At 37.1% G+C, this 15,658-nt stretch overlaps 2 protein-coding genes across 13 annotated transcripts; one reads left to right on the top strand and one right to left on the bottom strand.

Moving 5' to 3' along the window:
- Window positions 1-768: 768 nt before the first annotated feature.
- Window positions 769-6,400, top strand: LOC7457877 (RNA pseudouridine synthase 5). Of its 10 annotated transcripts, none has more exons than XR_002983238.2 (15): window positions 769-965; window positions 1,062-1,119; window positions 1,197-1,224; window positions 1,333-1,379; window positions 1,507-1,597; window positions 1,703-1,868; window positions 2,387-2,474; window positions 3,276-3,360; window positions 3,611-3,686; window positions 3,920-3,987; window positions 4,164-4,233; window positions 4,457-4,535; window positions 5,285-5,378; window positions 5,624-5,750; window positions 6,136-6,400. XR_002983238.2 is itself a non-coding variant. In XM_024606634.1 (14 exons), the coding sequence occupies exons 1-14, from the start codon at window positions 854-856 to the stop codon at window positions 5,690-5,692; spliced, it is 1,131 nt and encodes a 376-aa protein (XP_024462402.1). In that variant the 5' UTR covers window positions 769-853; the 3' UTR covers window positions 5,693-6,088. The 10 variants fall into 10 exon arrangements, 7 of the variants coding, with proteins under 7 accessions (XP_024462402.1, XP_002312025.1, XP_024462404.1 ...); XR_002983237.2 differs by having other exon boundaries at window positions 5,621-5,750; XR_008059836.1 differs by having other exon boundaries at window positions 5,285-5,426; window positions 6,136-6,239.
- A 306-nt stretch (window positions 6,401-6,706) lies between these two features.
- On the bottom strand, window positions 6,707-14,621 carry LOC7479891 (uncharacterized). Of its 3 annotated transcripts, XM_024606633.2 has the most exons (6): window positions 14,366-14,621; window positions 13,873-14,143; window positions 13,185-13,417; window positions 12,560-13,094; window positions 10,955-12,088; window positions 6,707-9,801 (listed from the first exon to the last, which is right to left on the bottom strand). In XM_024606633.2, the coding sequence occupies exons 2-6, from the start codon at window positions 14,069-14,071 to the stop codon at window positions 6,842-6,844; spliced, it is 5,061 nt and encodes a 1,686-aa protein (XP_024462401.1). In that variant the 5' UTR covers window positions 14,072-14,143; window positions 14,366-14,621; the 3' UTR covers window positions 6,707-6,841. The 3 variants fall into 3 exon arrangements, with proteins under 3 accessions (XP_024462401.1, XP_002311103.2, XP_052310985.1); XM_002311067.4 differs by having other exon boundaries at window positions 12,560-13,417; XM_052455025.1 differs by lacking the exon at window positions 14,366-14,621 and having other exon boundaries at window positions 12,560-13,417; window positions 13,873-14,165.
- Window positions 14,622-15,658: the final 1,037 nt, after the last annotated feature.

The raw sequence follows: 15,658 nt of genomic DNA, 5'->3' as shown, positions 1-15,658 counted from the left end.
GTCGCCAATAAATGTCTTTAACCAGCTAAATATGGATGTGTTCATAACAGAGAATGTTAAAAATTTATGGTTTAATTTAAATTTAAATTTAAATTTTTTTATAAATTATATTTTATATCCTGAAATTAAATAAAAAATTCAAATAAAATGCATTATAAACTGTTATTTAACATATAAACTATACTGTGGAAACTATAATTTGTGAAAGTATAAAGAAAAAATAAAATTTAAATCAAACTATAAAACTTTTTTTTTAATTATCCCTATAAATTTTAACATGTCAAGTTTTTTTTTAATATTTTGAGTTTTTTTTTTTATATCAGAAGTATATCATTTTGTCCGTGTTTATCTCAGTTACAGGACAGGTGCCCTAGTGATGACCTAATTCAACTGCAAAAGAATTCAAACTATTTTTTTTCATTAATTAAAATTTGTTGAAAAAAAAAACTTATAATTAAGACTTATATAAAATAATTCCAAAAAGGCTTTCAATAATGAAAAAAGGAGAAAATAAAAGAAGAAAGAGAAATCATTTTTAACAATGGTAAAAGCAAAACTAATTAAAAACAAATAACCACAATTATTTTATTAACTAAGAAAAATAGTTGTATTAGAAGGCAGCCATATCCTGTTTAGAAACGGACTAGAATTTTTTTAAATTTATATATATATATATATATATATATATATATATATATATTATTAAAATATATTAATGTTAAAAATATATTTTTAATATATATTTTAAAAACAATAACTAATACAAGATCAAGCACCCCCACGAAGGAAAAAAAGCTGCTGCTAAGATTTTTGCTTTTAGCAACCAAAACTGAAACAGACCGTACAGAAAGAAATGTTGTGCAACAACAACAGCAGATCACCGCTTTGTTCTTTCGGGTCACCTTGGCCTGATCTTAACGAAGGCTTGTTCTACAACGACGTCGTCTCCACCTCCTCCGATTCTGGTCTTTCTTTATTTTTTTTTAGCTATTAATTTCTATTTTATTTTTATTCATTCATTACTCATCTCTGCTAATCAATAATTAATTAATTAACTACAGGATTGACTCTGATACACTTCTACTCTTCCAAGTACAAAAATTCTGCTCCCTTACAAGGGTAATCAATTCTCTCTCAAGAAATCTGTTTGCTTTTGATTATTTTTTTATTGGGTTTGCGTACTGATACTGAAACAGTTGGTTGCAGAGGATACACAATGGACAGGTTCGCCCTCCACAAAAAACAAAGAAATGGTGAATTTTTCACATTTTTTTGGCAATGTAATGGACTATTGAGTAATTATTCGAGACGGGTTTTTGTTTTTGGTTGCAGATAACAATCGATGGTGAAGTTGTTAAAGAGCCCAAAGCAATCCTTAGGTGGGTTTGTGTTCAAAGCCAATTGTCTTTTTTTCTTTTAAAATGTGGTTACTTTGTGCTAGCACATTTTTTTTTTTGGTGTAGGAAGAGATTATGATTGTTGGGAAAAAAATGAAATTTTGTTTAGGGATGGTATGGAATTGGTCTATCATAGGCTTCCATGGAGAGAGCCCGATGCTCCTTACTTGCTTCAAGTTTTATATGAAGATGATGATATGGTAAATGTTTTACATACAACCCCTGTATTGATTACTTTTGGGTACAGGTGTTTTTTGTGTGTTTATGTTTGGCTGATTTTTTTGGAACAATGCTTAAATGTTCAGGTTGCTTTGAACAAGCCACCTGGTCTTCAAGTTTTACCTGGAGGGCTTTTCCAGCAACGCACTGTTTTAATGCAACTCCAGTGGAGGGCAAGCAAGGGCAGCTCTTCCCTAGCAATCCAAGGATCACATCCTGTTCCGGTTCATCGCCTGGGAAGGGGTACATCAGGTTAGCTAATGAGCATGTGCTGGTGCTGAATAAATGACCATAACTTTATTTCTCCGCTTACGGCTGGCTAAATTTTGGAAATGTGCAAAATGATAATTGCACTCCTTCTCAAACTTCATTAATCAGTGAGGAGGAAGCATGCTAATGAGAACTACTTTACACAACTAATTTTCATTGGTATGAAAATAAGAGATGCTGAGAAGTAAAGATCTGACTTTAATTTTCTTCTGTTTATTGCAGCTTTTAGTGAATTTCATGGTTTAACTGAATAAGCAATTCTTGATATAATAGCGTGACAGTCAAATGTCATGGTTGTAAACCAGAAATTGATGTTAAATGATGACTGCATCTTGTTTTTATTTTGCACAAGTAATATCCAGCATTTTATTCTTCTTTCTACTTGACAACTTTCACTTTTGAACTCTGCTCTTGTGGTTTTAATAAAGTAACTGGGAATACACCAGCTCTTCTTGTGAAGTTTTCTATGAGTTGATGATCACTTACTAATTGAGTTATAGGAATACTACTTTGCGCAAAGACAAAGGTAGCCAAAACTAGCCTTGCTGCATATTTTGCTGATGGGACATCCCTTATTGGAGACAGCAGGTCAGCAGAGTTTCATCTTGCCCTTTTCCACCTAGAGTTGTTTCTCAATGAAAATTTTGACTTCACTTTAAAAAATTTCATATTTCTTTGGGGCTATCAGTTACAAGGTGCCTAGTATTTCTGTGGCCATAGATTAACTTCCTTATCTGGTTCAGCATCTGTTCGGACAATGAGAAATTTTCTGCATAGCTAATTGAAATCTGGTTTTACCCAAATTAAGATATCAGTATTAGTTTTAGTACATATGAATTGTCAAATGAAAAGAGTAGGAAACTTTGGACGTAAGATTATTTCTTGTACTGCCTAGCTTTTATGTTCTATGTTCACATATAAGAGAAAGATGCAACGAAGAAAGAAATGAACTCGCCTAGGCTAAACGCTTCCAATGCAGCAGGTTACTGTTTTTTTTTTTTTTGTGAATTCTTTAGGTGGACATAGACAAATTGGAAGACATTTTCAATCCTCTAAAAACATGATGAAGCTATTATTTACTATACCTATCCAGCTGACTGGATTCAGCCAAATAACCATTTTGTCACCCTTAATCTCTGTATATTCTGCTTACTCCAGGTAATACAGAATTTAGAGCAACTCTATCCAAATTGATTTCTTAGATGGTTCACTAGACCAGCAACTGATTGACAGCTTTGAGCAATTGAAGGAACAATTGTTTTTTTCTTTTAAACCATGCATCTTACTAGCTTTCTGTTTGTGTGAAAGCCTTTTATAAGTATTGCTCATCGCGCCTTCTTATCATAATATGTTTTGCTGATAAAACGTATTTGATTCCCTCATCTGTAGCAATGCCAACATGGAGCAGAGCAAAAGGAGGAAGATTTCAAAGATATACCGAGCACTCGTGAATGGGATACTGAATCAGGATAAGGTAACACCTTGGCTTAACCACTGCCTTTTGCTTCCTTTTCAGTTTGTAGCATTTGTACACTCCAGGTTATGCTGTGATTTCTCCTCTGGGTGGCACTGATTGTTTTGTGTCTATAATGCTGAAAACTCATTTTGTATTTGTAATACTGAAAACTTGCAGCCATCTGTGTCGAGTGGTTTTTTGATTTTTTCTCAATTTCATCATTCCCAGCAAACAACTTTACATGATAAGGATCTTATTTGCATTGTAGATTATCATCAAACAGCCAATTGGAACAATGCGTTACCCTGGAGTGGCCAAAGGGCTGTATGTTGCTTCACCCTCAGGTTCATCAAATTTTTTCCTTGATAAATTTTCTCTGATTGTTTTCCCTCTGAAGTATTTCTAGTTACTATACAAAATTCAAAAGTATATAGAAATTGTATAGATATGTTTTCAAGTCTCAGTAATTTTCACCATGTTTCTGTGTTTGTAATTCCACTCTTTGTAGTGAAAATCATCCTTTTATATTTCAAATGTATTTCTGCTCCTGTTTATGTCTTGCTATTGGTCAAGCCAGGTAAACCAGCTTTGAGCAAAGTTGAAGTCCTTGAAAGAGATTCACAACTAAACCAAACATTAGTCCAGGTACCTGTATGCTTCACTTTGTACATTTTGAATTAATCTTAATGCACACATATGTAGTACCTTTCCGTGATTCAACATCCAAAGAAATTTAGGGAAGGCACTCTTTGTAATAAACTGCATATGGAACATCATTTAACTTTTCTGAACTTTAAGTACTTGTTGATATGTTTTAACAGGTCGAGATTGAATCAGGACGGCCACACCAAATTCGCATTCATCTTTCTTTCATAGGGCATCCTTTGCTGGGTAAACCTTAGCATTGATATTTTTTTTTACCGTGTCTTAGAAGGAAGCCTACATCCTTGTCAAGATTCAGGAAGCAATAAATAAGGGAATGAAAGCCCTTTTTCTCTTCATAGTGTTTATTATGGTTTAGTGGTTGCTAATTTGATATGTACAGAAGTTAGAGGAGCTAATCTTTAAGCTATCTAATTGCACAAGTTTGACCAATGCTTTTGTAAATTATCAGGTGATCCTCTTTATGATGTTGGAGGGCAACCAATGTGCTTTGATTCTGAACATGAGGATGAGAGTTTTGCTGAAGACGGGTACAAATGTATTTCTGTTTATGTAGATGTAGATGGTTTGGTTCTTTCATCTCATTATCTTTTTTCCTCTACATTGACACTAGTCTTAGTAGTGATATTTTTGAGAGAGGAAAAGGAAGTTGTCTGATAATCAACAACAGATTTCAGCTCATAAGAAAGCTAATATTTGCTAAGATATGGGAGTTTTCTTTTGAACATAGGACATAATGCTTTGAAGGGGGATTGCACACTGCTCACCTAGGTTAATTGGTCTTTGACCGCTTTTGTTGAGTTTGATCTTCAACATAAGAGATCTCTCCTCCTTACCATGAGAACAAAGTGTACCTTCATATTAAATCCAGCCTCAAGCACGTTTGCATTGATTTATCCAAATCAATACCAAATCCTTCTCTATTATTAGATCTTTGATGGAATTAACGAGTCTTAACGTATGTCATATGCCACAGTTACCAAAAAGAGACATTCCTCGAGATGAATCTTATCTTGAGTGACAAGAGGAAAGAATATGAGGAGCAAAGAAACATCTATTATGTGCCTAACAGAACCAAAAGGACTTGATAAAATTCTCCTATATGTAACAAGTTCTCATTAGCTAGAAATATCTCCTGCAGCAGCTTTTCTGTGCCAACATTTTGATCATGTTTGCTAGTTTGTTTGATCGTTTCGTTTTTGAGCTCAGTCATTCAGAAACCATGTGTTATCCTCTTATCAAATCCAGAATCCCACGACTTTGATTTTACTTATTGTAGAGGATATGAGAGGCCAGCAAAACCTGTTCCAGGAGATTGTGGCTACTACTTGCATGCACATCAATTGGTTCTCTCGCACCCAACCAAAAATGAGGTTGGGATTCAATGAACTGTAAAACCCTTTCCAGAGGATGTAATCTTGGTATAGGCCGTTGTTGATGATAAACAAGAAAAATGTTGATATTTTTTATTCTGGTGATTTTGTGCTCCACAACTTTATGATCTGTTATAAAAAATTTCTCACTATCTTTTTAGCGAAGTAATATTCTGCTGCAATTTTTAAGATGTAGAAAGCTTTCTATACACATTCCTCACAGTTGTGTTTTTGGTTGGCAGCAGGTAATAAAAATTACAGCACCTCTCCCATCCATCTTACGCACACAAGCAGAAACCGAAGAACTGATGTGAAATAGTTCTGTTGAGAGCATTGCAATCAACTGGCTGGCAAAACATGAAGGTGCTATAGGTGACTAATTTACTGGCTAACTCTTTCCTGCTGTGGTTCGAGCAAAGGTTGAAACGCACAATAGAGAATCTATTTTGAATCACTAACCTGCCATCTTCGTTGTTAAACGTTTCTTTTCTTTTCTTTTCTTTGCTTTTCTTTTTCTTTGCACGAGTTGAACGTTTTCCACAAATATTGGACCTATCAAGTCATAAAACCCAATAGTTGAGCCGCCGTCCACGGTCAGGGAGCAGGAATGTTGACATGAGCAATTTCTATTGCATGAAACTTTCTTTCTAGTAGCAGGCATATTGCTAGAACTTTCTTCACGAATTCTAATTGGACGAAGACTTGATGCATATTTTCTGAACCTAGACTGAAGTCTGAACAAATTCCTCATGTACAGGATGGCATATTGATGGTTGAATCTTGCATCAAGCCACTTGGGCTTCTCAAAAGGTTTCCCAGGCAATGAAAATTTCTCGACCCGTGAAGCCATTTTCCATTCAATTACAAGATGCCTCAGATGCGTCTTTAAACTCAACTTCTCTGCTTGATATGAGTATAAGTTTACTGTCGCCTCCCAAGCTTTTTAGCTCATCAAGTTAAATCAGCTGGAATTAGTTTAGCTTTTATTACCAGTTATATTAATATCGTTGATTTTGTTCTTCTTTTATGGTCTTGCAACGAAGAGAGGAGGGGGCGGGTTTACCATGCATGCTGGTTTCAAGCTTTTAAGGTCATAAAACCAACCAGTTGAGCTGCAGTAGCCGCCGTCGCCCATATATATATATTGACCGGAAGCAATTTCATTGCTCTTTGCGACCTAATTTCTGAAAAGGGAATTTTCATGTGCAAGCATGAGTCGATGGTCTCTGGGATGGGTTTTCGGAAAGGGGGGGGGGGGGGGCAGATTATTTTTGTATTTTCCATCAAAGACAACAAATAGCTGAAATATTACAGCCACCTAAAATAACTTTACCAAAAAGACGGAATTAAGAAACCGCCTCCTGCCCTATCATTCCACTGAAAAATACAACTATAGTACAAAGTACGGCAAAGGAAGAATTTGCCACTGAGGGCGTCCTAAAGATGCCCTCTCAACACTCCTACTACCTGCCTAAGTCGCCCTTGCCTCTCCAAGATTCTTCTTCTCTAAAGACGGTTCCATTTTGCCCCCCATACTGATCAGTTTTGGCATAGTGCCTTTTAATGGCTACCACAGGATCAGAAACACCCGTGCATGGTCCCCCAACAAGAATCGCCCCCTTTTCTACAACATTCATCCCTACCATCCCCCTCGCTTGCTGTCCATTCAGTCTCTGCATCTCCACAAATATATCCTCCCGCTGCTTCATATCTACCGCAAATGGCTGCACTCCAGTACTGTCGTGACTCCTGTACAATTGATAATCCACCACTCCATTAGTCCCACTTACATCCCTTGAAGGAAAAACAGACAGGCCACTCTGATTACACTCGTTACTCTTGACAACAGATTGCAATGTCTGCTGTGGCATTTTGGATGATGGCACAGGATAATTGCTAAATGCAGCAGGATACTTTGCCAGTAAAGCAGCAGAATCAGGTAACCCTGTCTGTGTTCTGTTCTCATCCCAGAATCCATGGCTCAGGGGAAAATTCTCAGGGCCAAGCTGATTATTACGATCACACTTTAAGAAAGCCATGTTACCCTCTGTAGGGTGGTGACCAGTTAATTTAAAAGTTGCTGACTTGCCTGCTGGCTTAAGATGCGGGGCCTCCTTTTCACCATTCTCATGGGCAATAGAATTCTGCTTTTGCAAGGGGTTACTGAGTATTTTACCAAACAGTTTAACATCACCATTCCTACATGGTTTTTCCATATCTGAAGACCTCCGTGAATGATCTCTTGGACAATCACTTCCATGTTCAAAACGTTGAGACAGGAATGGGAGCTCAGACACTGAATGCTGAGATTTTGAGCCGCTACACTTTTGAAGATAGCAATCCTCAGCTTCAAACTGACTGGTGACATTCTTTTCAGAGGTGACATTCTTTTCAGAGTTTGGAAAGCTTCGAGCTTCAGAAAGTGGTCTGGCATAATTATCCCCATTCATCTCTTTCTTTGTTGGAATTTGCAGCGGATAACCCCTGAGAATCTGGGAGGAATCATTCTGGCTCATCAGAGGGTGACCAGACAGATGCTGGAAGTAGTCATCTCTACAAAAAGATGTTTTACCCTGCTCATCTCTACACTCCTGAAGTTGTTCATGCTTTTTCTCATATTGGATGACCACGGAATCTTGTACTACAGAATTCATTATAGAAAGATCATTCTCCTGTGGCAATGAGATGACAGGAGGCTTTTCCACAGATTCCAAATGGACAGAGACTTGATGTATATTTTCTGAACAGCGACTGATATCTGAACAAGAATCCATATTTACACGATGGTGTGAGGCATTGCTGGTTGAATCTTGCATCAAACCACTTGAGCTACACAAACTTTTTTCAGGCAACAGAAGTTCTTGTCCAGTAACATCATTTGAGACCTCAGCTACAGCTTTCAACTCAACTGCAGTGTTTGCATTGGATGTGCTGGCATCAACTGTGCCTACAACAGGCCCTGCTTCAGCAACAGAAACAGTCTTGTCAGCCGCTTGATCTCTTTCAGATTCTGCATTAATTGACACAATCAACACTTTCTGGGCCTGCAGAGACTCCAACTGATTAACAGAATTCAGGACTTTGCTGTCAACAACCAAAGCTAGATCAGCCCTCTTCCCCGCCTCAGCTGGATCAGAAACCATTTTATCCACAATCTTGGAATCATTATGATCTAATATCCCAGATGCATTATTGTCTTCAGTTCCATCCAGGTCAGAATGCAACCTTATCCTCTCCTCTGCATCAGATTCATTATGCTCTGTATTCATGACAGACGGCGGCAAGTCCTCATCAATCTTAGAGTCTAGTTTATCACTGGAAATAGCAGATCCAGTCTCTATAGCACAGGCATCTTCTGTGTCACTCCCACCTCCATTTCCAACATCGCTAACTGGTGTTCCAAAATTTCTATGTCCAGGATGCATCAAATCCAGTCCAAGGCACTTCCTGGCCTTGCTAAAAAACACCTTGCACTGGTCCCTAGTTCTTGTCCTGACAAAATGGGAGATCATTGCAAAATCCTTTCCATAGGATGATACAGCTTGTATAAACATGGACTTCTCCTCATCTGTCCAATCAGTAGGATCCATCTCCTCGCAACTCTCATCTGAACAGGTCTCTTCATCGAAATTCCGCGTAACATCAGATGTCAAAGGTGGCTTCGCAACAGAATCCACCTTTTGGCACTTCCGCTCTCGATAGCCCTCTACAAGATCAACAGAGGTAGTGATACAAGAACTCATGGCCTCAGAGGACATTGAACCACAGATACCTGCTAAAACATCAGCAGCAACAGTCTCTCTTTCACTCCCAAGAACATCCAAGATACTTGATCCTTCTAAAATACCATCATCACAACCTTCCGTTATTTTAGAATTACGGTAGCCACTCGAAAAGATTCTACTAGAGCACAACCGCCGACTGTTCATAGCATGGTCAGCACCAGCTGCCATCACAGCACCAAAAATATCAAGCGACGCAGCATTCAATTCACGATTCCATTTTGTACTTGATGCAACCAAGTAGTTAGTAGAAGATTTAGTTTGTTTACTCTTCTTGGTTTTTTCAAAACAATCAGATTTGTGGTTTTTGTAATAGAATTCAACACAGTCTGCAGTTGACTTGTGATCAAGAAAAGCAGCAATTTTTCTGAAATCCTTCCCAAAAGTCGCAAGCTTATGCATGAAAATTTCTTTTTCATCAGAAGTCCAGGGATTGATCATAGCTCTTTCCTTCTCAACAGCACAAGGATCTTCAACCAATCCATTACTGGAGATAAACCGTGATACTATCTTCTCTTTCTTGTCCAAAATTAATGCTGGCATTTTCAAAGCATTCCTGTAAAGCTTGAGCTGAGAATCTGCAAGCAGCTTGCTTGTGAAGTTAAGTATCTCTGTTGTAGGGACCAGGTTCAAATTTCCAGCTGCAGAGATTGAAAAAAAATTATAATTCAACCAGATAAACCTTGGTATTTAAGACCACCATTAAGAATCATTTTTAATGTATTTTGAACTCACAATACATTAAGCAAGCAAGTAAAATCCTTGGTTTAAAAATCAAATGGCTCTTTCTCTGAAATAATGAGTTGGTTATTCAACTCTGGCAAATCACATTTTCATAATATATATAACAAAAGAGGAAGAGGGGGGAGGCAAGAATCAACAAGGCTTGCCTAAATTGACACTACTTGCCCAAATCTGCACCATATCAATTACGTAACCAAATCCAAGGCCACAACAGAAGTAATATGTTTGGCTTAGATATCTGTAACCTAACTTTATATAGCTTGAGAAGAATGACAAACATCTCTCTTGACCAAAATAACCAAAACTCTCCACAGTTACTCTCAACAGTTACTTTATAAGCTACCAAATCAATGAAAAATTTAGCCAATGACCCTTTTCGATAAGAGAGATAGAGCCAGTATCCATTTTGACATACAATGTACAGGTTATATACACACACGCCATAAAGACCTGACTTCCAACACAGTTATCCCAACAATGGACATCGAAATCTATAAAATCTAATCCAGTCCTATAAGATCACACCTACAGTGCTCATGGAAGAAGAAAGCTATCCAAATATATAAAGCTTTCAATATCCAAGTCCACTTGACATGAAGTAAGAACAGGCAAGCTCACATTTACACATCATTTCTAGCAAACAAACCTCTAAGAGGGCATCTGAACTTTGTGGCACAACAGGAAAGTCAACAGCACAAGTACAGAGAGTTCTCACATGATGGATCTCCCAGCCCCAGTAGACAATAGATATAAGGAACAATAACACATGTTTTCCAAAATTCATTACATGGTACAGGAACACAGCAATATTATGAACTAGTAACCATGTGATCTCACTTTATCACATGGAAAGCTAAAAGTCCCCATGCATATCTGTTAGCTCAGCATTTTCTACCCATATGGAACAAAACTTGTATGGTATCTGATGGCAGTTCTTAATGATAAAAAAATAAGGTACCTGTTTTACCAATTTACCGATGCAATAACAAGCTTAACCAGAAAACGACAGCCATTTATAAAGAACAGGTCGAGTGATCTTAGTAGCCTTACCAGGAGAAGAGAATCGAGCACGAATGGAAGAACGATGCTTTTGAAACCCACTTTGAGTTGTCCGCAAGCTTTGTTCACATTTCTTATGAGACTTCGCACGATGTTTCCTTATAGAAAGCAATCGCATATCTTCCTTCCACAGATGATGAAAGGCTTTAAACTTCAGGGTTACAGCTCTCTCCTTAAATCTTAATAGCCGCTTCCTCATAGCAAAATTTTCTACAACTAAGGCATCACTCTGCCAAGAGGATCCATTGATAACACCTGAAAAATCAAACCTACACTGCTCACTAGGCAATAGTTTATTAAATACTTCAGATGCCCTACTCGCAGATTGTTTATTGGAGGCCAGTATTAGATTACATAAATTATCTTCTCCATATGTGTCTGAAATCACATCACCAGAAGGTAAATCTTCCTTGCAAGTAAATATGCCAGTCACTTCCTCATCAGCACAAGGAACTACACCTTTCAAGTTCATCCTTGCAGACTGAATAGCATCAAAATCATCTTTCACAGTGACAGTCGATGAATCTGCCCTTGCCAAAAATACTGGTTCAACAAGTTTAGATGTAGCAGTTCCAGGACTATCAATATCATCCTCCTTAACATCAGCATGAGCTTCTTCCAACTCACCATTGCAAAAAGAAACCTTCTCCACAATTCCATCCCCACATGATGCAACTTGCAAGGGAGAAGGTCGTGGGACACTGTTAGAGGCAACCCCCTGTACATTGCAAGGTTTTGCATCACTATCAAATGGACGAGGACTGGATGCTGCCGGACAAGGACATCTGTTTCCAGATTCAAATCTCATGGACTTAAGTTCATTTTCAAGAGAATCAATTTCAGATTCTGTCAATTCCAGTGACTTTGAAATGTCACCTTTCCATGCAAGCAGCTTATTCATTGCAGTAGACCTCACAAAACTAGAGTCCACAGAACTTGGATCATCAGACTGAAGCAGTTCAGATAGTGAAGAACCCAGGTTAGCTACAGAACTAACATCCATCTTCTCTAAATTAAAACACAATCCCTCAATTTGACTTTGAGAACCAACACTAGGTGAACCACATGAGTTACTAACAACGTTATCAGCATTTGTTGACTTCACAAATGTTTTCTCCTCTAAACCTGGGACACAGAGGCAATAGCTTAGAACATTTAAAAGGGAAAAAAAAAGAGGAGAAAAGGAGAGCTTGTTGAAAAATAAGATATAATTACTTTTGAAAAAAAGGAACAGTGCTAGCATGGCTGTATCAAACATTGTTCTCTTTTTTTAAAAAAAAAAGTAGTATTTTGGAGTAAACTATGGCAAACTTTCCACTAGTGGAAGGTCATGTAAATTGCCTCCTGGAGAAATTGGCAACATAGCAGTTCACTATTCTAAACAGGCATATTCAGTGATGCTCCCAGTACTGGGTGTCAACTAGTCAACTAAATAATAGCAAAAACCATGAAGAAAATCAATTGCATAATACCCAATGTATCATTTAAGTTTAAAAACCACGTGAATGTTGTTAGATTTTCCATGTAAAAAACTCAGAAGGTATATACCTATACACAACAGCTTTACAGAAAAAATTCAAAGAACTGAACAATTACCTGGTGATGAACTACAAGCAACAGAGGAAGGCGTAGCAGGAGATGCACAGTCTGAAAAGCCCATTACTCCGTGGCTCTTTTCAGCCAAGTTTGAAGTTTGATAATGAATGGACTCTACATTATTAGCAGAAACGACAGCTCCATCTTTGTTGTCACTTGTTTCTGGGCCTTCAACTTTCTTCTTCTCATACTTTGCCAGCCCCTCACCCCATCCAAGGCGTGCCTTCTTCCTAGAAGAAATCTCTTCAGATAGTGCTGCAGAAGTAACACAAGCAGCAACATCCCCTGAAAGGGAATGGACTGGAGTGGCATTCTTCGGTTGCAACTCAGCCTTTCCTTCATTAGAATCTGCACCCCCAAGGCTCTTCGAGCTACTTGAATGACTTAAACCAGACCCCCGGGAAGACAAGCTTCCAGAACGGGTCCATTTAAGAGGCTTCCAATCTAGTGAGTTCTCTCTATCACCTCTTTGGCCTGTGCCCAACCCATTGACACCACCCATCTTATTATTATCTTGTTGGTCTTTCAATTGATGCTGATCCCATGAGTCAACAAAATCAGAATGAGCGGGTTGAGATGGGGGAAACATTAGCATTTCATCAACTGACATATGATCATTACTCACATCATGCTGCCTCACAGGCATGTTAGAAGACCCATTACTCATTTCCCATGAATGACCACCTCTCCAATCCCTCTGGCTGAAATAACCCCTATTGTTCCGGACATATCTTCCATCTCCACGCAAAAATGGCCGGCAATTCTCATCTTCCAGCATCTTATCACTGGACCTATATGGTGCGTACAAGTGACCAGATTCTTCAGCAAGCATATGCCAACCACCCTGCTTACCATGACCTTCGCAAGGCATTCAAAAGAAAAATAAGGGAAAACAAATAATTAACACAAGCACCGAATATATTTTCACCTCGAAGAAAAAGGGGATAAAAGAACCTTGCAAAGAAAACAAATACCCCAGACCAAAAAAGTTCCGATCTAGCAAAAAAATAATGAAGATGAACCTAACAAATTCTAACAACCAAAAAAACCCAAATCAGATCTGTACCATGAAAAGTAAAATAAGAACAATAAAAGAAAAAATTGAACACTACACAGTCAATATCCTCAAGAGTCACTAAATTTTTCACTATAAAAAGAAAAGAAACACCTAAAATCAAAGCAATGGCCTATTGCCCGAAAATGCATGGAAACCCTAGATTAAATCTCTTCTAAAAAATCAACTGCGGACTGCCGCGTACAATTAAAATATAAAAACAAAAGTAGAGAAATTGCAAGAAACAAGGAAAACGCACCAGGAGGCCTGCGAAAGTCGTGGGGACCCCAACGATTGAAATCACGAGAGGATCCATAATGACTCGAGGAAGAATAAGAAAAATCCTTCCATCGTGACGTAGACCCGCCACCAAAAGAAGAAGACGTCGTCTCGGACCTCTCGTGCTTCCTCTCCTTAAAGAAGTCCTTCCGATCCCACGGCAATGGCTCTGGCGGCATCAAAACTAACAAACAAAAACCCTAACCCTAATCTAATCCACCTATCTCACATGCGCCGCCAATTCTTCCCCCCTGCGGCACACCAAACATAAAACCTCAGAAAAACAGATCGAATAAGCTGCAGTACTGGCAGACACGAGAAACGGCACCGAGTAGAATCCAAAAACAGCAGAATATTGTTATTATTTTGGTATTGGTATGTGCAAATTAAAAAAAAAATCCAGGGAGTTACTGACTAATAAATCGATTAAAACCGGATAAATTAATGGAAACATTAAAAAAGATTGATCGAACCTGAGAGGCGATGAGAGGAATTGATTGGCAGTTGGTGGAGATTAGGGTTTTGGATCGGTGAAGATAATAGAGTGTGGTGATGCCATGGAGTTTTTGGATTCTAATAACTTTTCCGTTGTTGTTTGGTTGCAGAGAAAACAAGAGAGAAAATCTGTGGAAGGAGAGATGAGAGGAGAAGAAACTTTTTCTTTCTTTTCTTGGAGACGATAAGGGACAAGAGAGAATTGAGAGAGAGACAGAGGAGAGAGAGACATCTGTACTCAAGGGCGCTATTAAATCATATTTCATTCTTCTATGGAGTCCGCTATTAAAATAAATATAAATTTATAAGATATTTTAGGACTTAGTTTGATTTTCAATAAATCTTTTTTCCTGTTTCATGGATTGTGAATTTGTGATATTCTTTAGTTAGGTTTTTTTAATTAAATAATTTCTTCAAAGCATTTTTATCTAGGATAAATTATTTTTTTTTAAATCTCAAAAACCAGCCCTTCGAATTAATTTGATGCGTTAAAAGACTGGTTCGTAAAATAAAAATTAAATAAATTTATTTCTTTGGTTATTTGGTAATTCAAAAAGTTTTATGGTATATCCGAAAATAAGAAAAAAAACAAAAACAAAATCCAAATAGACTCTAAAAAAAAGGTCAAATATTTTTAAGCATGATCCATATAACGGTGTAGGTGTGGCTGGTTATCAGATTCTCCTTATTTGTTTTTTCTTTTTCTTTTTCTAAATGGATCGAGTATGGTTATTGTTAGATGTATTTATGGCTGAGTGCAGTGCATATATACTTAATTTTTTATGATAGTGCTGGAGTGGATGACATCATGAGAGAGATCAGTGTACATTGAAATATAAATAATTTATCTCCGAGATAAATCTCTCTGTGTTAAAGTTTTCGACGGGTTATATATTCATCTTGTTTATTTTTGTGTTTTAAAAGTATTTAAAAAAAATTAAAAATTTTTATTTTTTTCTTTACTTCAAATTAATATTTTTTGGTGCTTTCATATTATTTTGATGCGTTGGTATCAAAAATATATTTTAAAAAATAAAAAACATTATTTTAATACATTTATAAATAAAAAGCAACCATACTCACAAATAAACTCTAAACCGTTGTCGGGGTTGTGTTGCAAGTTGGATTAACCTTGTTTGAAGTAAAAAAAATGGTTAAAACATTGCTAATGTGTTTTATAATAAAAAATAATTATAAATCTAAAATATGATGTGTATTTAATATTTTTTAATATTGATATATTAATATATTAAATGATATTTTTTTCCAAG

The sequence above is a fragment of the Populus trichocarpa genome, chromosome 8 (assembly GCF_000002775.5).
Source record: "Populus trichocarpa isolate Nisqually-1 chromosome 8, P.trichocarpa_v4.1, whole genome shotgun sequence".
NCBI classification, from domain to species: Eukaryota; Viridiplantae; Streptophyta; class Magnoliopsida; order Malpighiales; family Salicaceae; genus Populus; species Populus trichocarpa.
The sequence above is the reverse complement of the archived record's forward strand: the minus strand, read 5'-3'. Positions and strand labels throughout refer to the sequence as shown.